Raw genomic sequence first — 27,295 nt, forward strand, 5'->3', positions numbered from 1 at the left:
TTTACTAGAACTTGGATATATTACGTCTGTTGTTTTCACTTCAACTACTGTTTCTGTAGTTTTAGTTAAATAAAAGCAATCAACTTTGTCCAGGCAAGATTTATTCTTTATAAAATTATGCACATCCTTACTCATTGTGTGGTTATCCAGCGGAAAGTAATGGAAATGGAGGAGATTAGCAAGCACACAAAGGCAAGATTCCAGTTCTCTCTATCCCCTTGAATAACAGCCTCACAGTTATCTCCCTTTTATGCCTTTGAAAATTTCTCCCTAGATAATCAGCAATTTCTTTTTAATATGTGTTCCGTTATTTTCTAGGGCTGGAGTCTGGATTCATGAAATAGTAACAGTAAGGATCTGTTACATTTCTCTTTTCCTGCTTTCCTTTTCCCCACTCCCCTTTTGAAAATTATGATTGCCTTTTTCTTCTATTTTGCTGCATCAACACTCGCCCAGAACTATTCAAATAAAGCTCCCTGAGGGCATAAGCGTCACTATGAGAATCCTGGAAGATTCATATTCAGATCACATAGCCATATCTTCACATTTTCTAACCATTCCCTACATATTCTAACACAGCCTTATCGCTGTATTAACTTCATTTGGGGCTCTTCTTTGCTTATAGAGGGTCAGGTCCTTCACCCTGAGCAGCTGCTGCATTTGTGCAGAGACCAAGGGCTGTGAGCTCATTACATGTGTCTCCATGAAAGAACCAGTCAGTGGTGCTCCATGTAGAGTAACATGCAGGAGCAGAGCCTACGTCCACAGCTTTCCTACCTGTCTTACCTAAGAAAGCAGACTTTTAAATAAAGACAGATTTCACTGCCTCAACCAATTTAAGTCATTTGATCAACTAATATACTAAGAAAGCCCTAGTTTCCTCCAACAGTTAAATTCTACTGAGGCACCACAGATGTTCATGATGCTCTGCTCTGCCCAAACTGCAGTAATGCAGAGCCCATAGCAGTTACTAAGACCAGCTTTGTGACAGAGATTTCACTCCGCAACTGTTGTTAAAAGCACTAGCTTCATTCATACTGAGGCAAATAAGACAAGTTTGCAACATCATCTGCAGGGAAGTGTGACTTTATTGGACTTGTTATACTTAGAAAAAGTAGAACCTCTATAAAATAAAATCAAAAATCTTTTGTGAGACAGAGAAAACTCATTTTCTATACCTCACAGAATTTACCTCTAGAGGAAATCTCAGTAACTTAACACCTGGCTACAAGGTCTCACAGACCTGCACTACCTGGGGGAATGTTCTACATCCACTCCTGTCGAGGGCAGCACTCCTGACTTCACTGGAGCCAGGACTGCACCATCCCACTAGCCATTCGATTCAGGCTGGATGCTCCTTTTTCTCTTTTTTCTTGTCCTGTGCCATCCCAGATCTCCTGATCTTATCAGAAAGAACTTGCTAAGGTAATCCCAATTGAAAAAATCTAGGAATCAAAAAGCTGAGGGTTTGTATTCTGTGCTTATAAAATAGGCTGAGAAATAATTTTTCCTCCTCGGTGCTTGGAGCCGTATTACCACAATAATGCGTTTTGATCTAATTTTTCTCATATTCCTCAATATCTGATTACAGCAGTGAAACGGGTAGGTTTTGAAACATTTTCAATGAAGTACTGAAAACTACTGTGAAGCTTTACTAGAGCTGGCATAAAATACTACTAATATCATACATAACATGGAAGATGACGAGAGAAAAAAAATAGAAGGAGATAATTCTCTGATGAAACAACTACCCAACCTGGCTGAGAATAATTTCATTAGATTGCTTCAAATAGGTTGCATTATTAGGGAATAAACATTAATTTTCATGGTGAGGCCAGGAAACAATAAAAAATTACTTTTTGTAGTTTCAATTCTGTATTTTTAGATGTAAAGACTATCGTCAATGAAAAAGCAGGTACGCAGAGAGCGCACTCCTGCCTGAAGCATGCCATCTAAAATAACTTACAAGGATTGCCTTTGAGTTTCTAGAGAAATATCCCAGAAGCACATGACGGTAGCCACCAAACTAGAGTACAGTGCAACTTTTACAAGAATGCTTGTAATTCACAAGGACATTGAATGGCAACCTATGTTCTGTTTACCTAAATTAATACACCCTGGATAGAGTGCGTATCATTGCCTCCCGCTCTCTTAGTGCTCTGATAATAGAGTTTTGTAACTTGTAAAAGGATTACTTCAATCCAATCAGCAGGTGCTGGGATCAGTGTGTGCCAGATAAACGCTTGCTAATCCCTTTTCTTACAGCTCCCAGCTGCCAAAGGTGCTCAGTGAAATCCCAGTGAAAGGGCTGGATACAACCCGGCGTGGACTGACGCAGGTCTTCAGCTCTGCTGGAACTCTTGGAAGAGAGCATGTTATGCTAAACACTGTTAAGAGCTGGGAATGACGGAGCTAGGTATGCTTTTTAAAGAAAAGGTAGCTAAGAAATTAAAAAACAGAATGCTTAACTATGAAATATTTACGCTATCTGGCTATCTCCAAATATAGCAGAAGATAAAGAAATTCACTCTACAAAGAATCCATTCTCAAGGATTACCAGCCACTTAATTGTGTCTTCTAGGTCTTAAAATACACCCACCCCCATCTCCTCCTCCTTACCCCCTTTCTTGAAATCTAAATTATGCCTATGAAGTTTCACCACTGCAATTACTTTGCTTTAAATAAACCTCAACAAAAAGGAGAAGATGATTACCATACAAGGAATATAATTTGCTCCCGTACAAGCTCTGTATTTCTACAGCTCCTTCTGTCCAACTCTCTGAAAGTACTCACATTACTTTTGCAGGGGAGGCAAGTATTATTGCCATTGCACAGATGGGAAAATGAAAGGGCAGAAACACTGAAGTGAATTCCCCAGTGCTGAAGAATAACCTCCCAATACACTTAGTTAGCAGAGAAATTCAGAATTTATAGTTGTCTTGACTACTGTTTTTTTTCTTTTCCCCATGATCATGTTTATAAAAAGGGTTAAAAGTCATGCAACTGTTATGAATACATATGTGATAACATTTTGGCATTAGAATTTGGTATCAGAACAGATTTTTTCTTCTAGGGGGTTGTTTTCTATATTATAGTATAGGGTTTAAGTGGTTGATAAGTACAGGAATTTAATCTAAGTAGATGTTAGATTTTGTTTATACAAGATACTCCAACCTAAATAATAAAGATGTGACAAGATGAATTACCTGAAACTAGTTTTCAGTCTTTCTATAGTTCTTACAGTGGATTTCCTAATAAAAATCTATAAACAATAAATAGCCTTTTAATAAAGAATTTTATTTTCAAAAATTGGGGAGCTAGACCTCTTTGCCCAATGATATATTGTGACTGTGATATGCATTATGGCAATAACAAAAAACCCCACAAAACTAAAATAACAAAACACTACACTCTAAACAGCTCCATACTGTAGGAACTGACGCCAAGCACGGATGACGTTAAATTCTTCAACTGAGTCACTTTGGGAAGAGCTTTTGGTAACTTTGTTAAAAAGAAAAGTCACAAACGACACAAACAAATCAAAATGAGCAGATTTCACTGCTCAAAAATACAAATCAGGTAAGTGCTTCAACTCTTTATGATAATTATTGATTTTCCATTCTCACAGGTATTGCAATTTTCTTCTTACTCATTAAATCTCCTTTTTCAGATGATCCCTTCCTCTAATTTTTTTCTACTAACGGTTTGAACCTCATAACATAAACCAAGACATATTTATGATTCATTTATATGCCTGCTAATGATGTTGTATGTCTGAAATGAAAACTTTTAAAATTTACTACTACACACTAATTACCTAATTGAAAACACAAAACCTAATTCCCTGCCTTCTATCCTTCAAACTCTTGCTAACACAACTGAGTATCTAAATTTGGGTTCCCGGTTGGATACCATATTTGCAAATTTAGATTTTAATGAATTAAAGTCTGTGTTTCTTTTCACAGCACTAGTACAGTCATCTTCATCTACTATATATAAAAATTACCGCAAGATATATATATAGAGTTCTGAAAATGTCACGTTCAAAAATAATCCTCTCTTCAAGCGTAGTCGAGTTCTATAAAGATAATGAGACTAGGAAAACTCAGGCAGCCATGACCAAGAACATCAAAGTGATAAGACACATGATGTGATTTAAAGATAGTGGGCCAAATTATGCCCTTTCTAGACAGTGGCCATCTTGAGCAGAGAAAAGGACAAAATATCAGTTCTACAGATATAACATATCCGTTAGAGCACTGGAATAAGCACATGCATAGGAGAATAAAAGTGAGATCGTTTTTTTTCCAGGAGCAAATCATGACTCATATAGGAAAAAAAATCCCTGCTTTTAAGACTATTTTTTACAAAGTATCAAAATGAGTAACGAGAGTTTGTGTACATACATATCCACATAGGTGTGTGTAAAAATTGAGAATCTGCAATATGAAATCTATGGAGTCTTGCCATTCACGCTATATGCATAGCCTATCTGCAGAATACACATAAGCACAAGTGAACATATGGTCACCTGTGAGAAAAAGCAGGGAAGGAACAGACTGGATAATCAGCTCATTCCCTAGAAAACTCGCAAAAAAGCCAGAGCCAGGAAATGTCAAACTCTGTAAATATCTTCAATAGTCAAATCTTAGCAGTCAAGATCATTTTGGAACGATGTCCCAGATCTAGGAAGATCCAGGGTAAACCAACATTTGCACATTGCCTTCTTATATCTTAGGAACTAAAGTTTCAGCCATTCCCTGACCAGCGATTCACTCTCCTCTTGTGGTATTATGAAAAGTTCCTAGATGTAGAGAAGCAACCCAGCTAGGTCAACTGTCAGTGGAAAGAGTAAGTGGTGGAGAAGCTCCCTTTCCACAGAAGTGCTTCTAGGACTTCATGGAAATGACTACCTGAGAAGACACTCCCAGCTTCAGTTCTCTCTCTTCTGTGTCATGCTTCCAGCAGCTGCAGGACCAGCATATGAGAGTGGACAATGCTGGGCACGAGAAAGATGTTGCTGGCACCAACTCAGCTTCCAAACCTACAGAAAGTGTCCCATTTTTGTCTACGTTACCTTTTATCTAAGCTCCATGGGATTTTCCATAAAGGCTGGTCTAGCTCAGGCAATCTCATAGTATATGTCATGGAGGCATTCAAAAGGGATTGTGAAGTGATGGTAGAAAAGCTTTACAAGTACACAAGCATAAGACATCCTACCCACTCCTTGGACTGTTTATCCTACATGGAGGCATACGAGCCAGTCAGGGGTCGCACTTTAAAGAAGTCTGAGGAACACCAGTCTAGTCCACAGATGAGAATGTTTGAAGCTACAGACAGCACAGTAAGAGCAGAAATAAAAATAATAAAATAAATAAAATGTGAAATAGGATAGAAAAAGTAGCCAAGAACAGATTGTAGAGGTCAGCAAAGAAATGAAATGATGAAAGAAGACACTGTACTACAGAGAAGGAAAATTAGAAAAAAACAAAAAAGAGAATATATCAAATAAAGAAAATAGTATGGAAGAAGAGAATTTTGGTCATAACTGATAACCAGTCACATTTCCTCACATGCCATTTCTTTTTCCTAGAATATTTCTCTTCATGCTCTGCGTCAAGGAGAAAACAATGAGAGTAAAAGTAGTAATTCTGAGTAGACAGTAAAAGTATTGCTTATTGCTAAATAGGTACAAAAAATAAAATATAGAACCTAAAATTCTGTGTGTGTGTGTGTGTGTGTGTGTGTGTGTGTGTGTTTGTGTGTGTGTGTATGATGGCTGGGAACCTGGCAGATTGGGAATGTGTTCCTCAAGAAAAGCAAATCTGCCATCAATTCAGAAGAGACCCCAAAAGCAGTATACGGCATCCTTCTCCATAGCAGAGGTAACTAACTAAAGACTGAACATCATGTGCTTGGTTTTCACAAGCTTTTCCAATGTGTATTTAAATATCTTACAGCCAGCTCCTCAAATATGTAATAGTTTGCTCTTAGATAATGAGGCCAAAATTAATCTCCTAGAATCAAATCTGGGAAACCCAGGTGCAAAACTCCTATACTTTCATGTCCTTAAAAAAAGACTAATGAAGGACAAAATAGGGCAAAAATATTACTCCTCTAGATGATCCCTTGTGTATTAGAGCAATATGATTAGTTGTAGGAGCAGAGCACTGGGGCACCAGAGAATGGGGGTCCACTGCCAGCTCTATTTCTGACCTTAAGGTTATGCTTGGTCAAGACATCTCCTCATCTACGCCTGAGTTTCCTGGAGTAAAATGACAAGATAATGATACTGACCTTTCGAAAAGCCTTTGAATGTACTGATCAAAAGTGCTATGTAAGATTTGGTTTATTATTATTTTTGTTATTGAAGTTAGTTGAAAGACTCCTAGTGACTTTAATCAAAATTTCCTGCACTGGACCCTAGAATCCTACATGAAGGACAAAGTTTCCCCAGATTCTGTTGTTAGGATGCACATACAGGTCAAGCGCGTGTGCTTCATCCTCAGATACTGAAGTTTCTCTTACTCCACTAGAAGCTTTAATGACACAAAAATAATTTCTGGACTACCAGAAGAAATAACGTGCTCTGGTCGGGACCGTGCAGACCCAGACCATGGCTCACAGGCCACTGTGCTCCGCATCTGGTCTGTAAAACACCATCAAGCAATAAAATGTATAATGCTTTCGGGTAAACTGGTCTAAAGCAAGCAAAGACACCAGTATGTGAAAGGAGGTAACAAGCAAACAAGAACAAGGCACTTTTCTCAGGCACGCATCCTGCATTCCCACTTGCATTCCCACTGGAACTACATCAGCCTACTAAATTGGTACTGTGACTTTCTTTTACTACTGCAGTCTACCTGGTTTATTATGATTTTTACAGATTTAGAAGAACCCTGGATGTCCTTGACCTACAATTTAATTACCATGTATACAAAACATGCTCTTACGATGAAAGTGCTTCTTTACGTATCGTTTTCGTGTGCTATTTAACAACCGCCGTGCTTAAATTAACAATTGTTTTATTCGGTTTGATGAATGAAACAAATATACAGTTTATGGCACTTGCTGCTACTGTATCGCTGTGTGCAAGACTGTTGCAAATGAACCTTTAAAGGACTTGACATATAAGGTTAATGGTGTAACCTTTAATTTTGTGAGTGAACCCAAGGAAGATCTTGCAAGTCCATCCGTAGGTAAAGCTTACGGAACTCTCATGGAAGATCAGGCACGTGGGGATTTGTTGCCTTGATCGCATCTTTATACAAAGACATCTACTCACACAAATAGTGTCTTAATCAAAACATTTTAAAGGATCCCTGAGTATTTTGCCTGTAAGATTTAATTTGTCACTGGCAAAGGCATGTGCTATCATCTCCTACATTAGCTTTTTTCTATAATGGGACACAGGCAAATTAATAGTGTTCTTCTATATGTGTCTCCTGTAGTACTTATGTGGCTGAGACCTCTGCAAATTAGATTTCGTAAATTATTACTGCTTTGCTTTTCACCATTTATGTCGTTACATATTTGCAATTTCCTCATCTTAAGCAACGAAAACAGCCTTGTCAGCTTCATTTGTACATTCCTGTAAGAGATGAAAATTGCAAATACTGCTAGGAAGTGTTCTAAATTTTACATGTCAACTACTTTTCATTAAAATTTAAAAGACATTTACATTATATATCCACCCACAAATATTTACCTAAACATATACGAAGATATCATTGTAGTATATGATATTTGTAAACAAGCATACATGTTTGTATAAAGCACCCACTACTGAACACTCAGCTTAAGGTACAGGATACTAATAAAAATATATGAAAACTGAAAATATACCACCATTTAAATGAGTAAGAAGGCCTGTCTAAACATGAAGTAATGCTGTTGCCAAACTTAATTACAAGCTTTTTATGTGTCGCATAAAAATATCACCAAGATCTAGGGCCCAGTTCTGCCATAGCTCACCCCTGCTAATCAATAGTGTGCAAGCTACAGCCAAAGGCATAATTTCCGTTCTCAGATTTTGAGCTGCCGATTTTTGCCATTGTTATCTCAGTAGACGTCTTTACTTTGGTAAGATGGATATCATCCTGCCACGCTGCTGTGCATTCCAGGAAGATGCACACAGCAAGCAGCTCTGCATCAGCTCACACATGAACAGCCTCAACCCCCATAAAATATTCATTCATTTAAAAAATATTTGCATCCTGCTGTCAAACTTAGACAAATTCATACTGAGCTTCAGAAAATAGCTGTTTTAATGGTAAATGATGTTCCAGAAACCTCTTTCAGGCTAAACACTCTCGACAAAATTATTTTAATAAGAAAGATTAACAATTTCAACATTAGCTGCTAATCCCCTTTCATTTGAAACTGTGCTGATAAAATTCTTTGCTTGTCATTCAAATACTAAGTAATAATTATAGATTTGGGGCCTCCATCTCTTGCTCATTAATAGTAAATTGCATGGAAGTCTGAAGCATAAAGTCAGCTTTGATACATCTCAAAATGCAATTTCCATAGCTTTCCTTAGCTATGTACAATTAATTACAGAGTTAATAAGGGGAATATGTTAATGAAAGGGAAATTATTCACTCAGACCACCTGGCCTTATCAAATTTCTTTAATATGTTGCCTTCTTTCTGTGAATTTGGATGACAGCAAGAACACAACTGATAGCATGCATTACTACTCCTTTAGCATTTTTATTTGCATCCAGCTAGACTCCACTTAAATAAGAGACGAACGTAAGGACTAGTCAGTACTAAATAACTGGCTTTTAATATGTTTTATTTTTTCAAGTTCAGTACCTTTTAAATATTGAAATAAAAATGCTTAAACACCTTTATCATGACTGGGCTCTCTTCAGTACTCAGAGCATAAACATAATGTACCCAATAAGGAGACATTCTGTCATTTTTTGTTTTGTTTAAAGGAATGTGTTGCACATGAAAATATTTAATCAAATCAGTACAAGAAATGTGCTTTAATTCACTACAGTGTGACAGCTACTGAAGTGTAGTCGTGATGTACATTATAGTTATTGGATGTTTATGGGAATATTCTAGCTAGCACAACCAGGTCAGAAGGAGGCAAGCCTTCACATAATTCATCGTAAAAATAATGCAGTTGTGATGCATAGTCAGGGAACTATTTTTAAAGACGTGTCAAATCCCCAAACCAACCATCTTCAAAAGGCGTTAATGGATTTACCACTAACCACACTAAGGACCTGGACTCCAGCCATCATAGTCACTCCAAAAAAGAAAAGGTCACAGAATAGACGGTGCAATAGCAGGTCACGCTTGACGGAGGTGATGCTTATGAGCACTTTGTCACCCTCCTCTCTGTCCGCAGTTTGAGGAAGTGGTACAGCAGGCAGCCAGACCCCAGAGGCAACTCTTAATTCTCCCCAGCTCTGAGCAGGCTTTTTGGCCAGGTGGACAATCTGAATAAGCACCAGTACACACGGTTAGGGCATGAGGATGAAGGAGACACGACAACATGGAGGGAGAGCTTACAATTAGAAAAAAAAGAAAAGATATTGCTCTAGTCTAGAACAAAGAAGAGTTAAATTAAGGAGAGAAGTTCATAGCAAAAATACGTATTGTATGAAGATATACTAGGAGGAATGGTATGTTTGAGGGTAGTAGCCTTTCAATTTATGTGGTTTTTGTCTCTATGTCATCAATAAGTGTACTTCAAAGCTTCATAAATTATTTTAATGTTTATCTCCTTATGTAAAAATGTTGCCACAGCTGCATTGTGGTGCAAATGCAAAATATGAGCTCCATCACAGCAGCATTTTACCAAAACGCTATCGAAATTGAGATACCTTACTCATAAAACACTGTCAAACTGAGGCCTTATCCTAGAAAGAGCTTCATGAAGCAAAGTATAAACTTTATTATGTTGCCCTGAAGACGAGCATAAACAGACTTTGGAGCATCAATGCAAGGATCAAGTTCTCTCCATCGCCAGCAGCGTATCACCTAGAGCGCCGTCCATAATTTCTGCTGCTATAGCCCATATCCAGAGAAGGAGCTCTCCAAAACACCACTGGAGTCCTTTTGGTTATCTTAAGCTGCAACTGGTATAATTAGTGCAGTAACGGAGTGCCACTATAAGGTGCCTTCTTTGCAAGTATCACAAAGCAAATTGCAGTTTCATCCTGAACTGCTACGTGCTTTCAGAAGCTCTGAAGTTGTAGCCTCGTTTATCGCATATTATTTGATCTTAGAGGTGCAGTGTCTTGCAGCCTGCAGGATATGTTTCTTTATCCTACAGCAAGTCAAAATTCAACTCCTTCCTGTCTCTGAACCAGCTCTACCAGCATCTCAGCTACTAGCTCTACCAGCTCAGAAATATGCTGTAACATGCATTATCATGTCAGGCCTCCTGCCCGAGAAGTCCCTCTGAACCATCTCCTTTCTAGTGCCCTTCTCCTTCTAAAGAGCCATTTCCACCTGTTAGGTCCAAAATACGATTAACAAGCCACATCTGCTACCATGAGTTATCGACAGCTTAATACATGATGTTAGTATGTGTAATACAACAAATTAACACAAGACCACTTCATTTCATAGGATACAGTATGGAGCCAAAAGGCCAGGAGCCTCCTGTACAAGTGTTCGTCTCTGGCTTCTGCCACTAATTAGGCTTTCAGAAGCAGCTGAAGACTCAGTAAAATCCCTTGTTTTCAAAATAAAATATCAAAAAGCAAATGGTTTTCACTAAATGACCTCATATCATATCTTTTGCAGCAAGCAACTGCTACTGACGTTGGCTTGACTTTATTTGGACCTTTACTAGAAATGGAGAAAAGCTGGGAGAAACAGACACAAATTTTCAGATAGCCACCAAATTTAAACCAGTTTTTATTTCAGCTATGGTAATGATCCTTTCTGTTTCCTTCATGCTCATATTTGCACAGGCTAGGCATGTGTCAAAAATTTCTGCTAACGCAACACTTAAAATTAACGTTCTAAACTATGAATGGAAATGTTTTCTGCATATGTCTAGTAAAAGCCATTTCTTATTATGGAACAGAAAGATATTAGGTGGTCAAAGTGTTCAACCAAAGCAGCTTGAGTAAAACTGAAATAAGCACCTTACAATCAAGCAGCAGACCAAGATGCAGTCACAGAAAGTTGGCAGGTTATTTCTAATCATGAATACATTTGAGGAAAACAACCAACAGGGAAGAATTTAGAAAAAAATACAATTCTGAAATTAATTTCATACCATAGTCAAGAGAAATGTTTTTCTTGGTTTAACACTGATTCTGTAATTGTTGTTTCCTAAGGCCCATTCAACAAGAGTAATGGAGAAAAATGAGGCAACCAAACACGAAACAGAAATGAAACTGGAAGAACCAAAGGGTTACCACCTGTGCATGAGTATTTTCTCCGAGTTTTATCAAAGAAATCTATACAGCACATACATCCATTTATTAGAGCTACAGCTAGCAGCTCGTACAGCTAATAGAGCAGTTTTTGTGTTCAAAGAGACTTTTTGCACTTGCCAGCTATTCTTTGTTCCGAAATCTCAAGTCCTGGATTTAAACAAAAGGAGGCAAATGTTTCAAAACAATTTAAACATTTGGGGAGAAAGAAAAAATAAAATGAAGGGATAAATGCCATTTTATCAGTAGCAAATCTTTCAGGAGGCAATCAACTCTGCTTGTTCCCAAAAATACGACAACTCAGACAGGAAGAGAGGGGAAAAGATTTCCCCACCCACAGTATTTACGTCTTTTTTGGATATTAGCTATCTTGTCTGCTGCACTAAATCACTGTTCTGATACGGGGTGCCCAACAGCCTTTTCCCATGTGACTCCTCTAGTCTCAATGTTCTTGATGAAACAGCCTTTAGGGCCAAAACCTTCTAGTGACTTACGTTTTGTGGGACTCCTAAAACTAGTTATACTGGCATAGCTGAAAGATAAATTAGGATTTGGATCCACTTAGCACGTGTGTTAGGAGATTATGCTTTTAACTAAATTTTGCCACCAACTTTTCTCCCTTCCTATGTGAGGGAGGATTTTTTTTTTTCAGCTGTAAGCTTTTTCAAACAGAGTATTTGTAGTCTCTGAATTCATATAGGACTAAAAAGAAATTTGCAGGGATAGAAGGAAAGGGAGAAAGAATAGGAAAAAAAAGACCCAGATAATCAAACACATGAAAATTGTAACACAGATTCTGTCTTCCCTACCCACCCGCCTCACCTTTGTCCTTCCTAGCATTCACCAGTCATGCAGCATGTGTGCTTATATACTGCAGATCCTGAGCCTTCACTCCGGAGCTGTTTTGTGTGTATATGGATTAAATTCAAGGTGGAATGAGTGTCTGCATCTAGCCTAGTGCTATCAGTCCTCACACGCTGGAGTTTCTCTATTTAGAAAAGTGTGCCTACATGCCTTTTACTCATGCTTTTACTGTGGCTTTGGGAATAAAATCAAGGAATTTCAGCAAAATGTGGTGGAGGATATAAGAAGTATTCTATCTTGTCAAAATGCATCTTCTATCATATAATTCCAGTCTTTTACATTCCTTTAAAAATTTTTTATAAAGGCTACCTCCTACAATTCATTTTCAAACAGGGCTTTTTTAAAAAAACAAAGGTGAGGGAAATGCACTTGTAAACCATCCAAAAGTTACTAAGCAGACACTATAAAAATATCAGCATTCTGAAAGAGCTCGAGGTTCAACCTTGAAAACTACTGCCCCCTTGTTACCCTTCTCAATCCAACAGCAATCCTTCCATTGATTCAATATCCAAACGAAATTGCATGCTGCATGGAATGTAAAATCAAATGTCTTGGGTTTGTCTGGCTTCCCAGCAGCAGCGCTCCACCCCATACGCCCTAGCTCAGGCTGTATCCCAGGACGCGCTCATACAGCAGGTGGTGACTTTGCTTTGACAAAAAGTTCTCAGTTGAGGCTATCTTGCACCTCCCTATGCAACAAGTCCTTTGGGTTTCACAGGCGTGTTGCCAAGCACAAGGAGATAAAGCAAGCTTACACCTTCTATATTGTGAAGCCTGAGATTTCAGTTGCTAGTTCATTTGCTCTCACTGGTTCATTCAGCACAGTTACAAAACTTCCTACTCCTTCCTGAAAAGTATTACATGCACAGATTATTGCAGACTATTATTATTATTTCCAATACATACACTAGTTTCATTCCCTCACGCAGAAGACAACTCAGATTTCCAGCTTAAATTACAGAAAAGCATCTTGTTGAAATTCATGCTCTTTCTGAAATTCTGTTTTATGTGTAACGCTTAAAATTTTGTCAACAGGGTCGTGCAGGCACAACAGAAGGCCTTCTAAGAGAAATCCTATCTCTGCCTAATTATCGGGAGACCTTCAGAGCTGCCCACTCTCTTCACTAACTAGAAAGGGAATTTATGGACACACTTCAGAAATGCCACTGCATTAAGTGCCGAAAATGTAGATATAAATTAGGAGTCAAAGTCAGGTACACTAACTCTCTCCTGGACACCTTCAAAACTCCTCGATTCTCTTGTTGGACTATCATGGCAAGCGAGGCACTTTATTAGGACTTCTTTTGGCACTTGAAATATAGGTGTACTTACCTGAATAAAGTGGGTAGAAACCTACCCCTGAATTCCTACTCTTTCCCTTGCTGTGACCTGAAACATTTTCTTGCAAAATTAATGGCCACTGAAATTTGGGCAGTTCTTTGTTGTTGCTGTTTGTACTGAAATCAGCCATTCAGTGCCACAAATATGACCGCGTAAAACCTGCTCCTCTAATTACACTTTCCAAAGTGCTTGAATCTTTTAGAAAGGCAGAATCATGAAGTGCCATATGGGCCATCCTCCTGCTATAAATGTGAGGAAAAACAATGTGAAAAAGGAAAAAAAACCCTCTATTTTGTTGTCGCTGTCCTTCTGGGCCTCCTGAGTCCTCCCTTCTTTCTATTGCTAATAGCATAAACTACCTCATGGCTCAGCAGCACAGAGACATTATTGCTGACCAGCAAAGTGGCAGTTACGTTAGATTTTTCTCTCTGAAAGATTGATTTTGGAAAAAAGAATTGCTTTCAGTCTACTTGACCAAGTCTAAGTTTAAGACTACCTTATAGCCACATGGTTTGGGACAATTTCAGGTTTCTCCAAACCTCCCATGATGCAAGAGATGGGGCTACCCAGCAGTAGCAGCTTCCCCAAGCTAACAGTACCTGGGGCTAACCATGAACTCCAGTAAACCGAAAGCTGAGGTGATTTGGACATCATTTCTCAGGTTCCACCAGCAAGTATTTTCCAGCAAATTAAGCAGCTGAACAGAAATGTTTCTGACCAACACTGCCTGTGAGCAAGAAAGGGACTAAACAGAGTCATTTAGCAGTTGCAAATATATTCCTTCCAAGTTACTTTCATTAAAGATGTACTCTGTTTGTAAGTCAAAATAAACTATTTCCTGCCGCCACCTTTTACAGTCATCCATTGTTTTATTTCCTCTGGGGAGGTCCTGGCACCTAGGAACAGTAAGGACTGAGCTCAGCTAACTCAGCTAACTTCTCTGTTGTTGCACAATGTGGAACAGAAAAACACATTGCAGAGTGGTAAGTGCATTTATCCTGCAAAGCAAATGGTATTTGCCATTCTTACTAGGGCCCCTTGCTAATATTTCTTGTTACTTTTTCAGGCACTGAGACACCTTTCACAGAAAATATATATATAAAAGAATTTACAAGATAAGAGGATTGCAGAAGCATGAGAAAGGAAGAACTGCAAAACTTCTTGTAGTCCATCTGATCAAAGTGGTCCAAAAGCTGTGAAGTGAGGCCCCTCCATTTGTAGCTGCAGGCTAAGTGGAAGATAAGCTCACTGCTTGCGAGCCTTTTCTGTTGCTGAAGTCAAACAAACCACAGTGTCTCAAGGGAGAGAGAAATTCAGGCACATAAGGTATTACGGAGCTGTGCGTTTATTTTTGAGCAAAACATAAACTGGGTCAGCTCTCCAGTTTCAGGCTGCCTGTCAGTGTGACCCACGCTGACACGAAATACGAGCAATTCTGATCAAGTCCAATCATCTGCTTCAGAGCTATAGCAGCATGATGCTGATCTTCCCACGTAAACTTAACCTAGCTTTGCCGTAAGAAGATCTCGAACATAAGGTTTAATGACTTCCCTTAAGTAAACAACCCCACTGCCTGCTGACCCTCCTATTAGACTTGGCCTGATATGTAACCTAAATGCGTCCTTTTGATTCTAACCTGTCTTTTCTTCCTAATTGTATCATCCGCGTCCATTAAGAACAATTTTTCCTCATCCCATATTTCAAAGAACATACATAGACTTCCATGAACCACTGATTTCTGCTTGTTCAGTTTAGACTAAACAAATTAACTATTTTTTTCTCTCCCTGTGTAGGTTGTACTCTCCAGCAATTACAGCAGTTCTTTTACCCTTCTTTGAACCCTCATCATCTAAGATATAACATATGCGGTTAGATAGCTAACATATGTATGAGTTCATTCAGGGTTAACCAGGATTGACCGAGTTACAGACACGGAAAACCGTAACAGTGCTCCTGATCCATCTGACTGTTTTTTTAAAGTCTAGCTTGCAAAAACATGACTTTTTCATATGACTTTCTTGCGATTTTGAAGAAATTCTCAGATCCAGAATTAGCAAAGTGGTTGCCATATGCAACTTTCTTTCCCTTAAGTTTTGTGGGTTTTTCAGATTTTTCTTAATAATACAATTGCAAACAATTTTGCTTCCTTTAAACTAGTTGAAATTGCTTGCAAATCTTAAATGCATACTTCCATCTATGTAGGAAATTTTGCTCTTCTTTTCATACGAATATATTATCTTAGAACCTTACCACATGAATTTGTACTTATTTTGAGGTTAAGCAATTGGAGTCCTTCTTACATTATTTTCTCAAGCATTTTAGTTAACTGTGGGAGGAAATCAAGTTAGGAATTTTAATTCTGCTTAGGCAGAAGTGAGATAGTAAAAATGGTAATAAATATTATTTTCTGTCACGGCAGCATCCCTTGAAAAGTACTTTTGTGTATCAGTTTTTAAAATAGTATTTAATTAACTCTTTTTTTGGGAGGGGAAGGAAATGGCAGGAAGCATTTACTCAGGAAGATACACTGGGATGAAGCATCTGGTTTCCAAAGCTGTCCTGCTTTTACTCAGTTTTACAGCTGACCTGACCAAGGCTGAAGGAGGTCAGGAACCTGACTGAGGTCAAATTAACTCTTTGGATTTCGCCTGCCTTCATTTCATTCTCCATTAGGAGAGGTGGCTTATAAGAACTTGAAAAACATCTGAGAAGATAGAACTTCCAAACACAAAGCCAGAAAAAGAGAGAAGGAAGGAGAAAAATTATGATCCAGAAGTATGACACGGTGAGAGAAATCTCCTTATCAGAAATCCCACTAGCAAGTCTTCTCAGAGGGGTATAAATAAATAAATAGGGAGCTTGGTAATACTACCAACTGGAATGGGTGTTTACTTTAGATCAATCATCTTAATAAACAGAAGTCATATACAGGAAGGAAAACAGCAACATGTGACTACATGTGACTCATCATCTTCCCATCACCTAACTTCTCCTCAGCCAATTTCAATGCATCCTACAGAGAAAACAAATATCATCACCCCCCATTTAAAGGAAGAGGACAATAAGGCACAAAAATGGGGGTTTACACCACAGCTGTCCCAGCAGGACACTAACAGTGAGAGAGAGAGAGAGAGAGAGAGAGAGAGAGACAAAAACAAGCTGCAACCAGTTCCAATCACTGGACTCGGCCCTTTTTGCATAGCTAAAGCCATGTCATAAATGCACGCAGATATTCACACATCCATCTTCTACACTGATACTGATCTCAAGTTGTGTTTGGAAGTAACCCAACTTTTCCAATGCAGGCTCCATTAATAGGATGCATTTGTATCGTTTCAAACATAAAAAGAGATCCAACTTGGAAAAAAAACCAACTAAACAAAACAAAATTGAGTCTAGGTTCCAGATTCAGATCTCTTCCTATCTAACCGTCATGAAAAAGAAATTGTTCTGTATTATTAATATTCTCCTGCCACATCCTCAGCTCAAAATCAGCACACTGAAGGCACTCAAGAAAAAGAAGCAAGCTGATCAGAAACGGAGCAGTTTTCTTCAATTGCCCAAGCTGAGTTAAATGTAAATGAACAGGACAAAAGGACAAAACATGGCTTATCTTTTTAAAGCAAGCACACAAACAATTCATATGCCCAAGACAAAAGAACGTTCCCCAGAGAGACAAACAAACAATATAATGCAAAAGAAATGGAAATAAAAATCCCTTTAGTTTTAATTATATAAAGCTGAGATTACCAACAAAGCTCAGGAATAGTTTTACATGTGAAAAGACAGCTCCCCTCTAAAAGTTTTTAAATGCTAAACAGGTACTATGAATTCGGATGACATTGCACATGCCGCAAACTAAAGCCTTACCAAGATCATGTGACCGGTGGAGATGTCCATGTTGGACTGAACCGGTTCTTCACACCAGGATGATGTGCTGCTCCGAGCCGAGGGGCTGGGAATCGGCCCATCACTAAATTGTGAAGAAACACTATTTATTCGAGAAGCATGCAGGGGCTCCGGGCGGTCAGATGTTTTTACTGCCATACGCTGACGGCATAGCTCCTGAAAAGAGAAAGAAACACCCTATGGTTAACAGCAATTACACAATACAGTCTACTAAAGACATATGATTTATTTCCAGGGCTGGAAGTGCTTTTCGCCTCGCTGCTGTGATTTTTGGGAGGCTATCTGCTCCGTTCTGTACATCTACTAGAAATGCTCAATGACATTACTGCATAATGAATATCCCGACCTTTCAAAAGTTTAATTACGACTGTATGCACATCTCTTTTTAGGTACCGGACAATATTTTGGAGCTTCATCTCTGAAGCGGATTTTTTTTCCCCTAGTATCGCTCTGCTTTCCACAAACCCACTTCTGAACTGCACAACCCACTGAAGTTAATGGGGTTGCACGGGAGTAATTGAGAGCACTGCTTGGCCCTGAATATGCAAACTCAGCAAGCTCAAGGCAACTGAATTGATGTGCTCTCCAATGTAAATTCTAGTTGATAGATGCATCATTTCTCTTCATTAAAACAGCAAAACCACAACACTTCCTCCCTGATGTGGGGCAGAGAGGATGAAGAATGACATTAACAAAGAATAAAACCCGAAATCTGTCACTGGCATTGTTTAAGCAGCTTTGGCAAGGAAAGAAAATTCAAGCTATCACACACACTAATGCAAATCGTGTTAAAAACTCCAAACTAGATCGTACTGTGAATATATATTTGCAGTCACACTCAGGCATACAATTCACGTAAAAATAAAGAATTCTGTTTACGTAACAGACGATTCTGCTAGTAAGAACAACTTCCTAGGGTAAAAAATTCTAATTCTAATGGGATAAATAGACCCACAGTTCCAATGTCATTGTTATAATGCTTTTAGAATCACTTGTGTGCAGTAAAATCTCAGAGTATATAATAAAATTATCATTTTTAACGTATGTCTATTGCCCGTGAAACATATTTGGATGCCTGTGTCGCACAGCAAGACTGGCTAGTCCATAGTGTTTGGACATATTGTATACGCGGCGCAGTTACACATTTGTCTCAGATTACTCATTTTACACAGACGAGTACTAAGCGCGCAGTCTCTTGCCTCAGGCTAACAAAACAATACAGTCTGAAGAATTCATACTGTTGAAAAACTGTGGCCTGTTTTCTTATTCACTGATAATACAGCTGCAACCCAAGTGCCATCCGCAGGATGATTTGAAAAGCTCTGTGTATCATGCGCAGCAAAATCTTCTTTTCCTAGAAGAGTCAGAAATATAACTTTGAGCATACAGGTTTTTAACCTTGTACACACTAAGATGCTGGAGAAGGATCCCAGCTCTCAAGGCGACGGCTGCAAGCATTCAAGCAGGACTACTGAAACCATTATACCTCTTGGCACCAAGAGGCAATGAATAAAGACCCATCCGAACGTTTTCCATTTGTCCGCCTTCTACCAAAGCTTCTATTTCACTTGGCATTAGAGACATTTATGTAGAATTTTACCCTTTTATGGAGTGAAATATATGAAGATATACGTATTCAAGAGTAAATTAAGACATGCTGAAGCAAAATTCATACCATATATAAACAAGACATATATTGTGGGCTATTACAAAATACATCCAGCAAGTTTCGGAAGGGCAAATTACTCTCTGTATATGCTGTCTCCTGTTGGAATAACCGTGCTGACTGTCCCAAATGACTCTCCTACCTGGATCTATCCGCTTGGTACTTTTGTTAATTTGTTCCACGCCGAACACGAAACGGTTCTCTGTTTACAAAGAACATTTTCTCCACGTTGGCACTAGCATGCTTTCCGTTCTTTGTCACCTTAGTGACTTCACGCCATTCTTAACAGGCCAAATATTTACTGCACGAGGCAGAAGTGCAACAATTAAAGGTATATATTAAAAAAACAAAAATAAAAAAGCAGCTTATCACCTGACCGCTGACGGCACGTGTCACGTGCCTCGCGTGACCTGACGTCTGGCCGAGACAGACGCTTGTTTCGCTCTAGCAGGCGTCCTGCCGCTTGCCCCCCCCCGCAGCCGCCTGCCGACCGCATCCGAGTCAATCGGTCCCGGCTGCTCCCATCCCGCCCGCAGTCCTAACCCGCTGCGGAAAGGACTAGGGACTTGCGCTAACTACAAAGAATCAGGGACAAGCAAATTCTGCCAAACGACCAGGGTGTTGTTCTGCAAACGGTAACGATGCAAGAAATAACGCTGTGGCCGACCGGTTCTAGATCAACCCCTGACTTACATCACTGTTTGGGGCATGAAATATTTAATATTCATTTTAAAGCTGAATTGCACGCGTTCGCAGGAAGGTAAGGTTGAGAAACACAACACGCATAAATAAGCTTTAAAAAAGAAAAGAAAAGAAAAGAAAAGGTCGCCTGATCTCAAACATTAACATATTTCTTTCCTGACATACGGAGAACCCAAACAATTATTCCCAGAACTGCTGCGACCGTCACATTTCTTAAACAAAACAAACAAGTCACTTTACGCGGTAAGAAAAAATGTTCAGTGTAAACAGGAAGGTCAAATCGCAGCTGCGGCTAAACCACCGCTGCCCGTCTCGACTGGCGTCGAAAGCCAGCGGGCCTTTCAGCTGAGCTTTTCTTGGTTTTGTTTCCGGGGTGGACTAACGGGCGCTGGGGGCTCTCTCCTCCGCCAGCCGCGGGCCGGCCGCTCGCCCGCGCTCGCCCCCGGCCTTGCCCCGCGATGCCCAGCAGGCGCCCGTGGCTCATTACAGCCGCTCCCGACTCACGTTTTGACCCTTTCTGCTCCGAGAAAGCCCTAAAAAGCATCCTGGACGGAAGGATTTTTCCTGACAGCAGAACGCGTTTTTGCCCCAAACTCCGGGAAGGCCTCTGGGTCGTGACACGGGAAGGCCCACCTGCCCGGTAGCGATGGCCACCGAAGGCGAGCCGACCGCGGCAGCCGGGAACCGTCTCCTCCTTGCTGAGCGGGACTCGGCTCAGGCCGACACAGCTTCTGCTTCCGCAGAGCCGCCTCTGGGCTACGCTCGACCACCTCGACTCCCCCGTCGTCCCCAGGGCTGCAGGGTGGCACCGTGAACGCTGCCCTTCACGAAAGCGCCAACCAACGCGTAGGGTGTTTGGGGGAGCCAAAGGGCTTCCTCCAGGACGTGCGGCTGGACAAGGGAAGCCCAGTTCAGAGCATATACATCTCTAAATGTCAAGGTGAGACGATTTTGTGTGCCTCCAGCAAAGGGATTCGGGTTTGGGTTCACCACGGAGAATGGCGGCTCTGGTCCTCTCCACCCCGGGTAGTGCTGCCACCTCCGAGTGGCACCAGGGCTCAGTGCCAGGGGATGTTTCTGACCTGTTGCCACCAAGGAAACACCCTCCTTGGGTGCTTACAGAGGTAGCCTCGCTTCACAAGCATGGTTAAGACCCCCCGCAATGGGCTGTCCATCATCTTCCCACTTCTCTGCACCTTCCTTCTCCAAAATCTCTCCTCTTGTTAGCATGTAGTAAACCCACCATCTGCCAAACAACGCTTGGAAGTTAAACTCGCCTAAAATGTCAAAGTCGCAAAATGTATGAATGATGTCAGCAGCCGTATTTCTGTATCTTCTCAGCACATGCACCATTAACAGTATTTTCTAAGAATGAATTCAATTTATTACTGCACTTCTATATTTAGCAGGGCGGCTGAGGCTATTTCTACCACACTGCGACTCAGTACCGTCTAGCCTTTGTTTGCGTACGGTTTGAATACCATTCTTCGTTTAAAAACATCATTTACACCTAAAAAAGCAATCATAGTGCATACAGTGAAATATGAAGAAATGATCGTCCTGACCCCTCAGGCTATGTTCTAATGGATGGGTTGGACATAAACATTTATTTAAAAGGTAATTTGAAGTTTATGACATTATTTCCCATCACATGGGAATTGCTATCATACTGAGGCACTTACTCCGTTTTTTATTTCCCAACATTTATTATCAAACTTATGTGGTAGTCACATGTAGTATATAATGGAAAAGTAATATCGCTGTGTGACAAAAACTGCCATAACCAAGATAAATATTCTGTAAATAATGTCCAGTTAAATGAGTTCAAAGTACAGCACAATGATCATCTGCAGAGAGCTTTTTATTTGAGACATAATTGATAACCTTAAACAAACCATAAACAATATTCTCAGAAAAACCCTGGACCTCTTCCAGTGAGGTTTTAAAGCAGTTCTAATACGTGGTTACCCTGATAGAGACACGGAGAAGCACAAAGCAACAGCTCTTTCCTTAGGTACAGTAAAGAGATTTGCAAGTAGTACAGCCCGCTTGTGAATGAACCACGTTACATGTAGCGCATGTAGCTTACCCAAATTTCAAGAGGGACCTTAAGAGACTTGTTGTGCCTAATGGACCACAGTCTCTCCTCCCAGGAACAGAGCACCAGTCTCACGGCGCTGTTTTTTCAGATGGGGTCTCCGAACTTCAAGAGACGAGTGGGAAACGCTCCCTCCAGCGCTCTCAGCAGCTCTAGTTAAGGCTCTCGCCACGTGGCCGAGGAAGAACCGCATTAGCGGAGCCTCTCCGCAACGAGAAAAACGAGCAGACGTGTGTTGGGTGCAATCCCAGTGTGAGCCGCGCTGACTTGCGCGCGCCTCTTCAGACCTTTGCGTTTGCCTTGGAAACAAGGAGGCATCAAGGCCACAGAAGTGCAACCCAGCAGACCCGAATTTGGATTAAATTTTTATCTTCCAGTAAGACCAACTAATACAGTAGGTACCTGCAAAACCCATTAAGACCACGTGGTTTTCTTAAACGTTTGTTTTTAGTGAGAGATCTATGTATACGCCATGGTAAGGAATAAAGTTAGAGAGGAGCATGACACCAAAACAAGCTGGAGCTGAAGCTTCAACAGTAAATATTAAATCTTATTCTTCATTTTATTCAGTTTCTCCAGCAGCAGAGCCTTAGGCTCTGCCAGGAAGGGCACCACAAACAAGTCCATGAAATGAATTCCAGAGCGTGAGGGGTATTTCCTTTATCCACCTCTCGTACACCTTTGTTTCTCTCGAAGGTGAGCTGTCGCCCGCTGCCACTCCTCCCCAAAGTGCAGATATGCTCTTTACTAAGATACCCGTTCAGCATGACCATACCATGCAACAGTGTCCGGGCAGTCCCAGCCCAGTGCAGAACATGGCAGGTGAACCCTCCTCATCTAGCTGCTCTCAGGCTTATCATAGATGAAATTGCTCAATCTAAAGTAAACAGAAGTAGCTTCATATATAAAACACTGCTGTTCTTCCCCAATCATATTTACCTCAAACCTGCTTGAAAGAAACCTAGGATCTGAGGGAACTTCTAACTTTCCAGTTCATTTAAAACAGAAATATAATTTCAATATTATATATTCATGAGTCTCTCTCTCTCTTTTTTTTTTTTTTAAATCTGAGCACCAAACTTACGTAATCCCAAAAATAAAGTCCAGCAAATAGGCCTGACATTTCCACTTTTTAAAAATCTTTGGTTTAACAGATACAAACCGAAATCATTTGGCCTAGTCTAGAAACACGTGTGGGACGACTATTTTCAGAATTAAAAAAAATATAAGAGAAAATAAACACTTACATGGTACATTTACTAAAGAAAGAGAGGACACATTAGACAAAGAAAAATACTTTTTAAGAAAACTGGTAGATGAGTGTATACCAAGCCCTTACAACCTGACCTGGCTAATATTCTATTAGAAACAGATCTCTTTAAGCAAGCACGGTCACAAAAACACAGTATTCATTTTACATGTGAAACAAAATTAAGTTTTGTACAAATTTTAAATTAGAAATGGTAAATACTAATTCTAAAAGATTCTAGGCTGCAACATGTAACAGAACAGTCCATGAAAACTAAGAGCAGATGTAACCTTTTATATACTAGGTATGGAAAAAAAGGTCTTTAAAATGCTTTTCTTCTCGGCTGTAATACACTTAGTTGAGTATTATCCTCGCTTGTCTTTAAATTAAGGAACTGCTATTCAATGGATGAGTTGAAATCTGCACTTAGAGCATGGATTTAACCATTTTTATGATAAAAAAAGTCATAATGCAGTGAGAATTAAAAAAAATGAAAAAATAAGGTAAGCTCATTTTTTTTTACGCAAATCAATTTAGGACTACAAACATCATTATTCTCTAACTAAATTTGCTTAGTGTTACTTGAGGGTGAAGCTAAAGTCATTTGGCGGCCTTTTGTTATGCTTTTGCATACTTAATATGCTTGTAGGTGTCATAAATTTAACTTTAACTTACTTACTGTGTTTGTAGCTTTGGGGATAATTACAGCTTTATTATCATTTATTTTTGAGTTTTTGAAACACACTTTTCAGCTTTAGCTTCATTCTGACATACCTCTTGTCCAGGAGTAAAAGCGCTGTTTGTATGTTTGGAATATTTATACATATCTTTTCTATCATCGCCAGAAAAAGGTATTGGAATAATGGTGTAAGTCTTATTTTGAGAGAACAAGCTCTGCCAGAGTGTCAACCCCTCCCTCCCCCCAAAATCAGAATGTAAAATGTATTTATTTGATTGTCAGTATAGATTTGGTCTCTACAGCTCAGTTTATTGACCGGACCCTCATACCGCACCACCATCCATATGGCTGAACTACGAGTGCCCAGTGAAAGGGTTTTGCTTTGTTTTCTTTTCGAATGACTCAAATAGCAGGGCTGCGACTGTGTCTCTTTGGCAGCACCGCAGTCAAACACAGGTTCGAGAAACATTTTCCTAACAAACCCCAATTTTGATCAGGGTCTGTGAAACGAAAATTTTCAATTATTCTGGCACTCCCAGTGTTCCCTGGTGGTGACTCATGCAGTTATGATTCCCCTTTCTTCGTGCACACAAAGAAAGTAGAGCTTATGCAGGAGGGGAAAGGCAAAGAAAAAAATGGTTATCTTTAAATGGAAAATGATTTCTTCTGTTTGTATTTATTTGTTTCATTCCCTCTCTTTCATTTCAAACGTCTGCACAGTCTGAGCCTTCAAAAAAAAAAAAGGTCCATATTCCATAATGGTTTTGTATACATCAATAAAAGTCCAGTAGGCACGAACGGTTCTGATTTCCACAGAATCAAAGACACTAAGTATGCAATGCAGTTGAAGGAAATACTTTTACTTTAATTCTTTCACTGACCTCTCATCAAAGAGGTTAGACATCTAAATAGCCCAGATTCATGAAGGAGGGAGAGACCTCTTCCACGGCTCAGACGCAGCCAAAGAAGACAAGACAACATATATCTAATGATATAGTATTTCCCTGAAATAAAGATAGCGTATTTTCTCCACTATCCACACCAGGAAAGCATAGGCTTCTGTGGAGACAATATTACTTTCCAGAGGATCAGTGAAATTTGAAGATCGTGCTTAGGTTACTGGACCGTTTCCTTTTTCCTATAAAAAAAATACAGGTAGGCTAAGCGAGATGGAGAGAAGACAGATTATGTCTTTGATTTCTAGAAGAGGGAACAGTTCTATGAAAAACATTCTCGACTTAATATGACCCCAGCATAAAGCATTTTACAGGTAGAATATATGCTAAAAAGGTTAGTGGTTCTTTAAAAGGATTTAAACTGGTATTTTCCATGCATAATGGCATCACAGCCAAACTGAGGTGGTTTCTTTCAAGATTTAAAGGGAGTACCCGCAAGCCTCCAAGGAAACCAGGGACGACTACTTTCTATCAGGAAAGATTTGCAGTTCATAAACCTGTAGAAAGTCACCTGAGATCTACTCGTATAAAAGCTCTCAGGTTTTCTTTGGGTGTCTCTGAGCGCTTCTGAGCATCGCTGGTCTTGCAACTCAGACAGCTGTAATTCTGGAGACAGGAGGCTATGGGATTTATCTACCTGCCACAAACAATTCTGATATTTTTTGGTGGTTTGACCCAAAGCCAAATTCCAAATTGCAACTCCCATATTACAGGTGTGCTTGCATGTAGCATATTACAAACGTATGGTAAGTATGAAGCCTGGAGAGGAAAGACTTGTTAAGAAATAACTAGGACATAGAAAAATCAGAGTTCAGCCCTCAGCCCTGCTAAGAAACTGCGTATGTAGTGTCTAGCTACAAGCATCCATGCCTAAAGTGCTACGGTCCCGAGTCTGCAGTGTTCTGCTAAACTAGCCCTAATTTCCTACAACTATAGTCTTCGTCTGCAAAACAAACCTCCCCTTCTCCATATTTTTTCCATCTTAACAAACTCAAATACATGCTCCTGAGGGCACAGCTGTGTCTTAATATGAATTTGCACAGTAAATTCATTGCTAGCATGGTGAGAGCCACACAGCACAGTATGAGTTACAAATAAACAGCAGTAATGATAGAATTAACCTGAAAGGCCATGCAGAACTATGTGCAAATTTATCATGTATTTTGACTTTGTCTAATACACCCGAAGCTTGACCAGCTTCTAGCAGATGCCGGTGCTCTAAAAGATAACTGCCATAAATGTTTCCTTTTCCACTCCCAGCGTTTATAGTTGCCTGGGGCCCAAAGCAGGCAAAAAACGCAGTCCCAAGCCAGCTGTAGTTTCTCAGGAAAGATATACATAAAGGCTGTATAGTCCACTGTTTTATTGCTCTGCAGGACTGAAAACGGGAGATCATTTCTGCTAGAAATAAGAATTCCCAGCTCCCCGGCAGGACTCAGCATGCACTTCTAGCTCTGAAAGAAACAAATATATAGCACAACTTTATGCCTAAAATGTTATTTTACCCCATTCCAAGGATTATTATTGCTTCTCCTAAAGGCTGTGTAACTGCGTTCATGGTAACTGAAGCACGAGAACCAGGCAGAAAAATAGAAAAAGAAGTCCTAAAACCTTCTAAAAACCTCAAATACTTTTTTCATAGAAGGAAGCTATACACATAGGACATTTAATGCTGGGATCAGGAAGTATATAGTGAGGATGGCCATCAGTGAAAAATAGTTTTTCATAACGTCACCCATCACGACAGCTGCAAGTGCCAACCATTACACTCTCATGATCTGAAAACTACAGCCACTGTTCTCCCATTCCCCACTGAAAATAAAAATGTAGTAACTCTTCCAACTCTGATTGGAAGAACAAATATAAATTTTGTAAGCAAGGTCACAGTATTAAAAAAAAAAAAGGTACCTAAAGTAGAAAGTTGCTAGTATGTTCAAGCAGGTTACTATATGCCAAAAATTTGGTAATACAGTAAAACTCCACTAGACTCTGCAGAAATAGTACGAGTTCCACCGTATCTTAAAGAATAGACACTTTTCTATTACTGACCACAAAAGCCTTCAATAAAAGGACTAGTGATGTTGGTCAATATTTCTATGCATTCACTTTATGCACTGCAGCAGGCACCAGAAAAAAGCAGTGAAAGGGACTTTAGCCTCAGATCGTAACACTGATGTTGGGAGATGCAGGAAGACCGTGCACTTTGCAGAAAACAGCAACACCAACGAGGTCCCAAGTTGCCCCTGCTCTGCCCCGCGTGGATTGGCATGGTGCTCTGGCACTGCCGGCCGGGGCAGAGCACCCCGGGCCACGCGCACCATAAATACCAGGCAGGAACTGCCCGCAGGTAATCTCTTTCTTTGCTTCTAAAGACAAGAACTTGCACTGTCATTACTACAGCTCCTGGATTTTCACCTG

At 39.9% G+C, this 27,295-nt stretch overlaps 1 protein-coding gene across 3 annotated transcripts in view; it reads right to left on the minus strand.

Annotated features, from left to right (window-relative positions):
- Positions 1 to 27,295, minus strand: part of PTPRN2 (protein tyrosine phosphatase receptor type N2) — a 664,108-nt gene that overhangs the window by 69,484 nt on the left and 567,329 nt on the right. For all 3 annotated transcript variants that reach the window (XM_068934287.1, XM_068934286.1, XM_068934288.1), the window contains one exon: positions 17,489 to 17,683. In XM_068934287.1, coding sequence (XP_068790388.1) covers positions 17,489 to 17,683 — 195 coding nt within the window. The remainder of the gene's footprint in view (positions 1 to 17,488; positions 17,684 to 27,295) is intronic.

This window comes from Struthio camelus, chromosome 2, assembly GCF_040807025.1.
Source record: "Struthio camelus isolate bStrCam1 chromosome 2, bStrCam1.hap1, whole genome shotgun sequence".
Classification (NCBI taxonomy): Eukaryota; Metazoa; Chordata; class Aves; order Struthioniformes; family Struthionidae; genus Struthio; species Struthio camelus.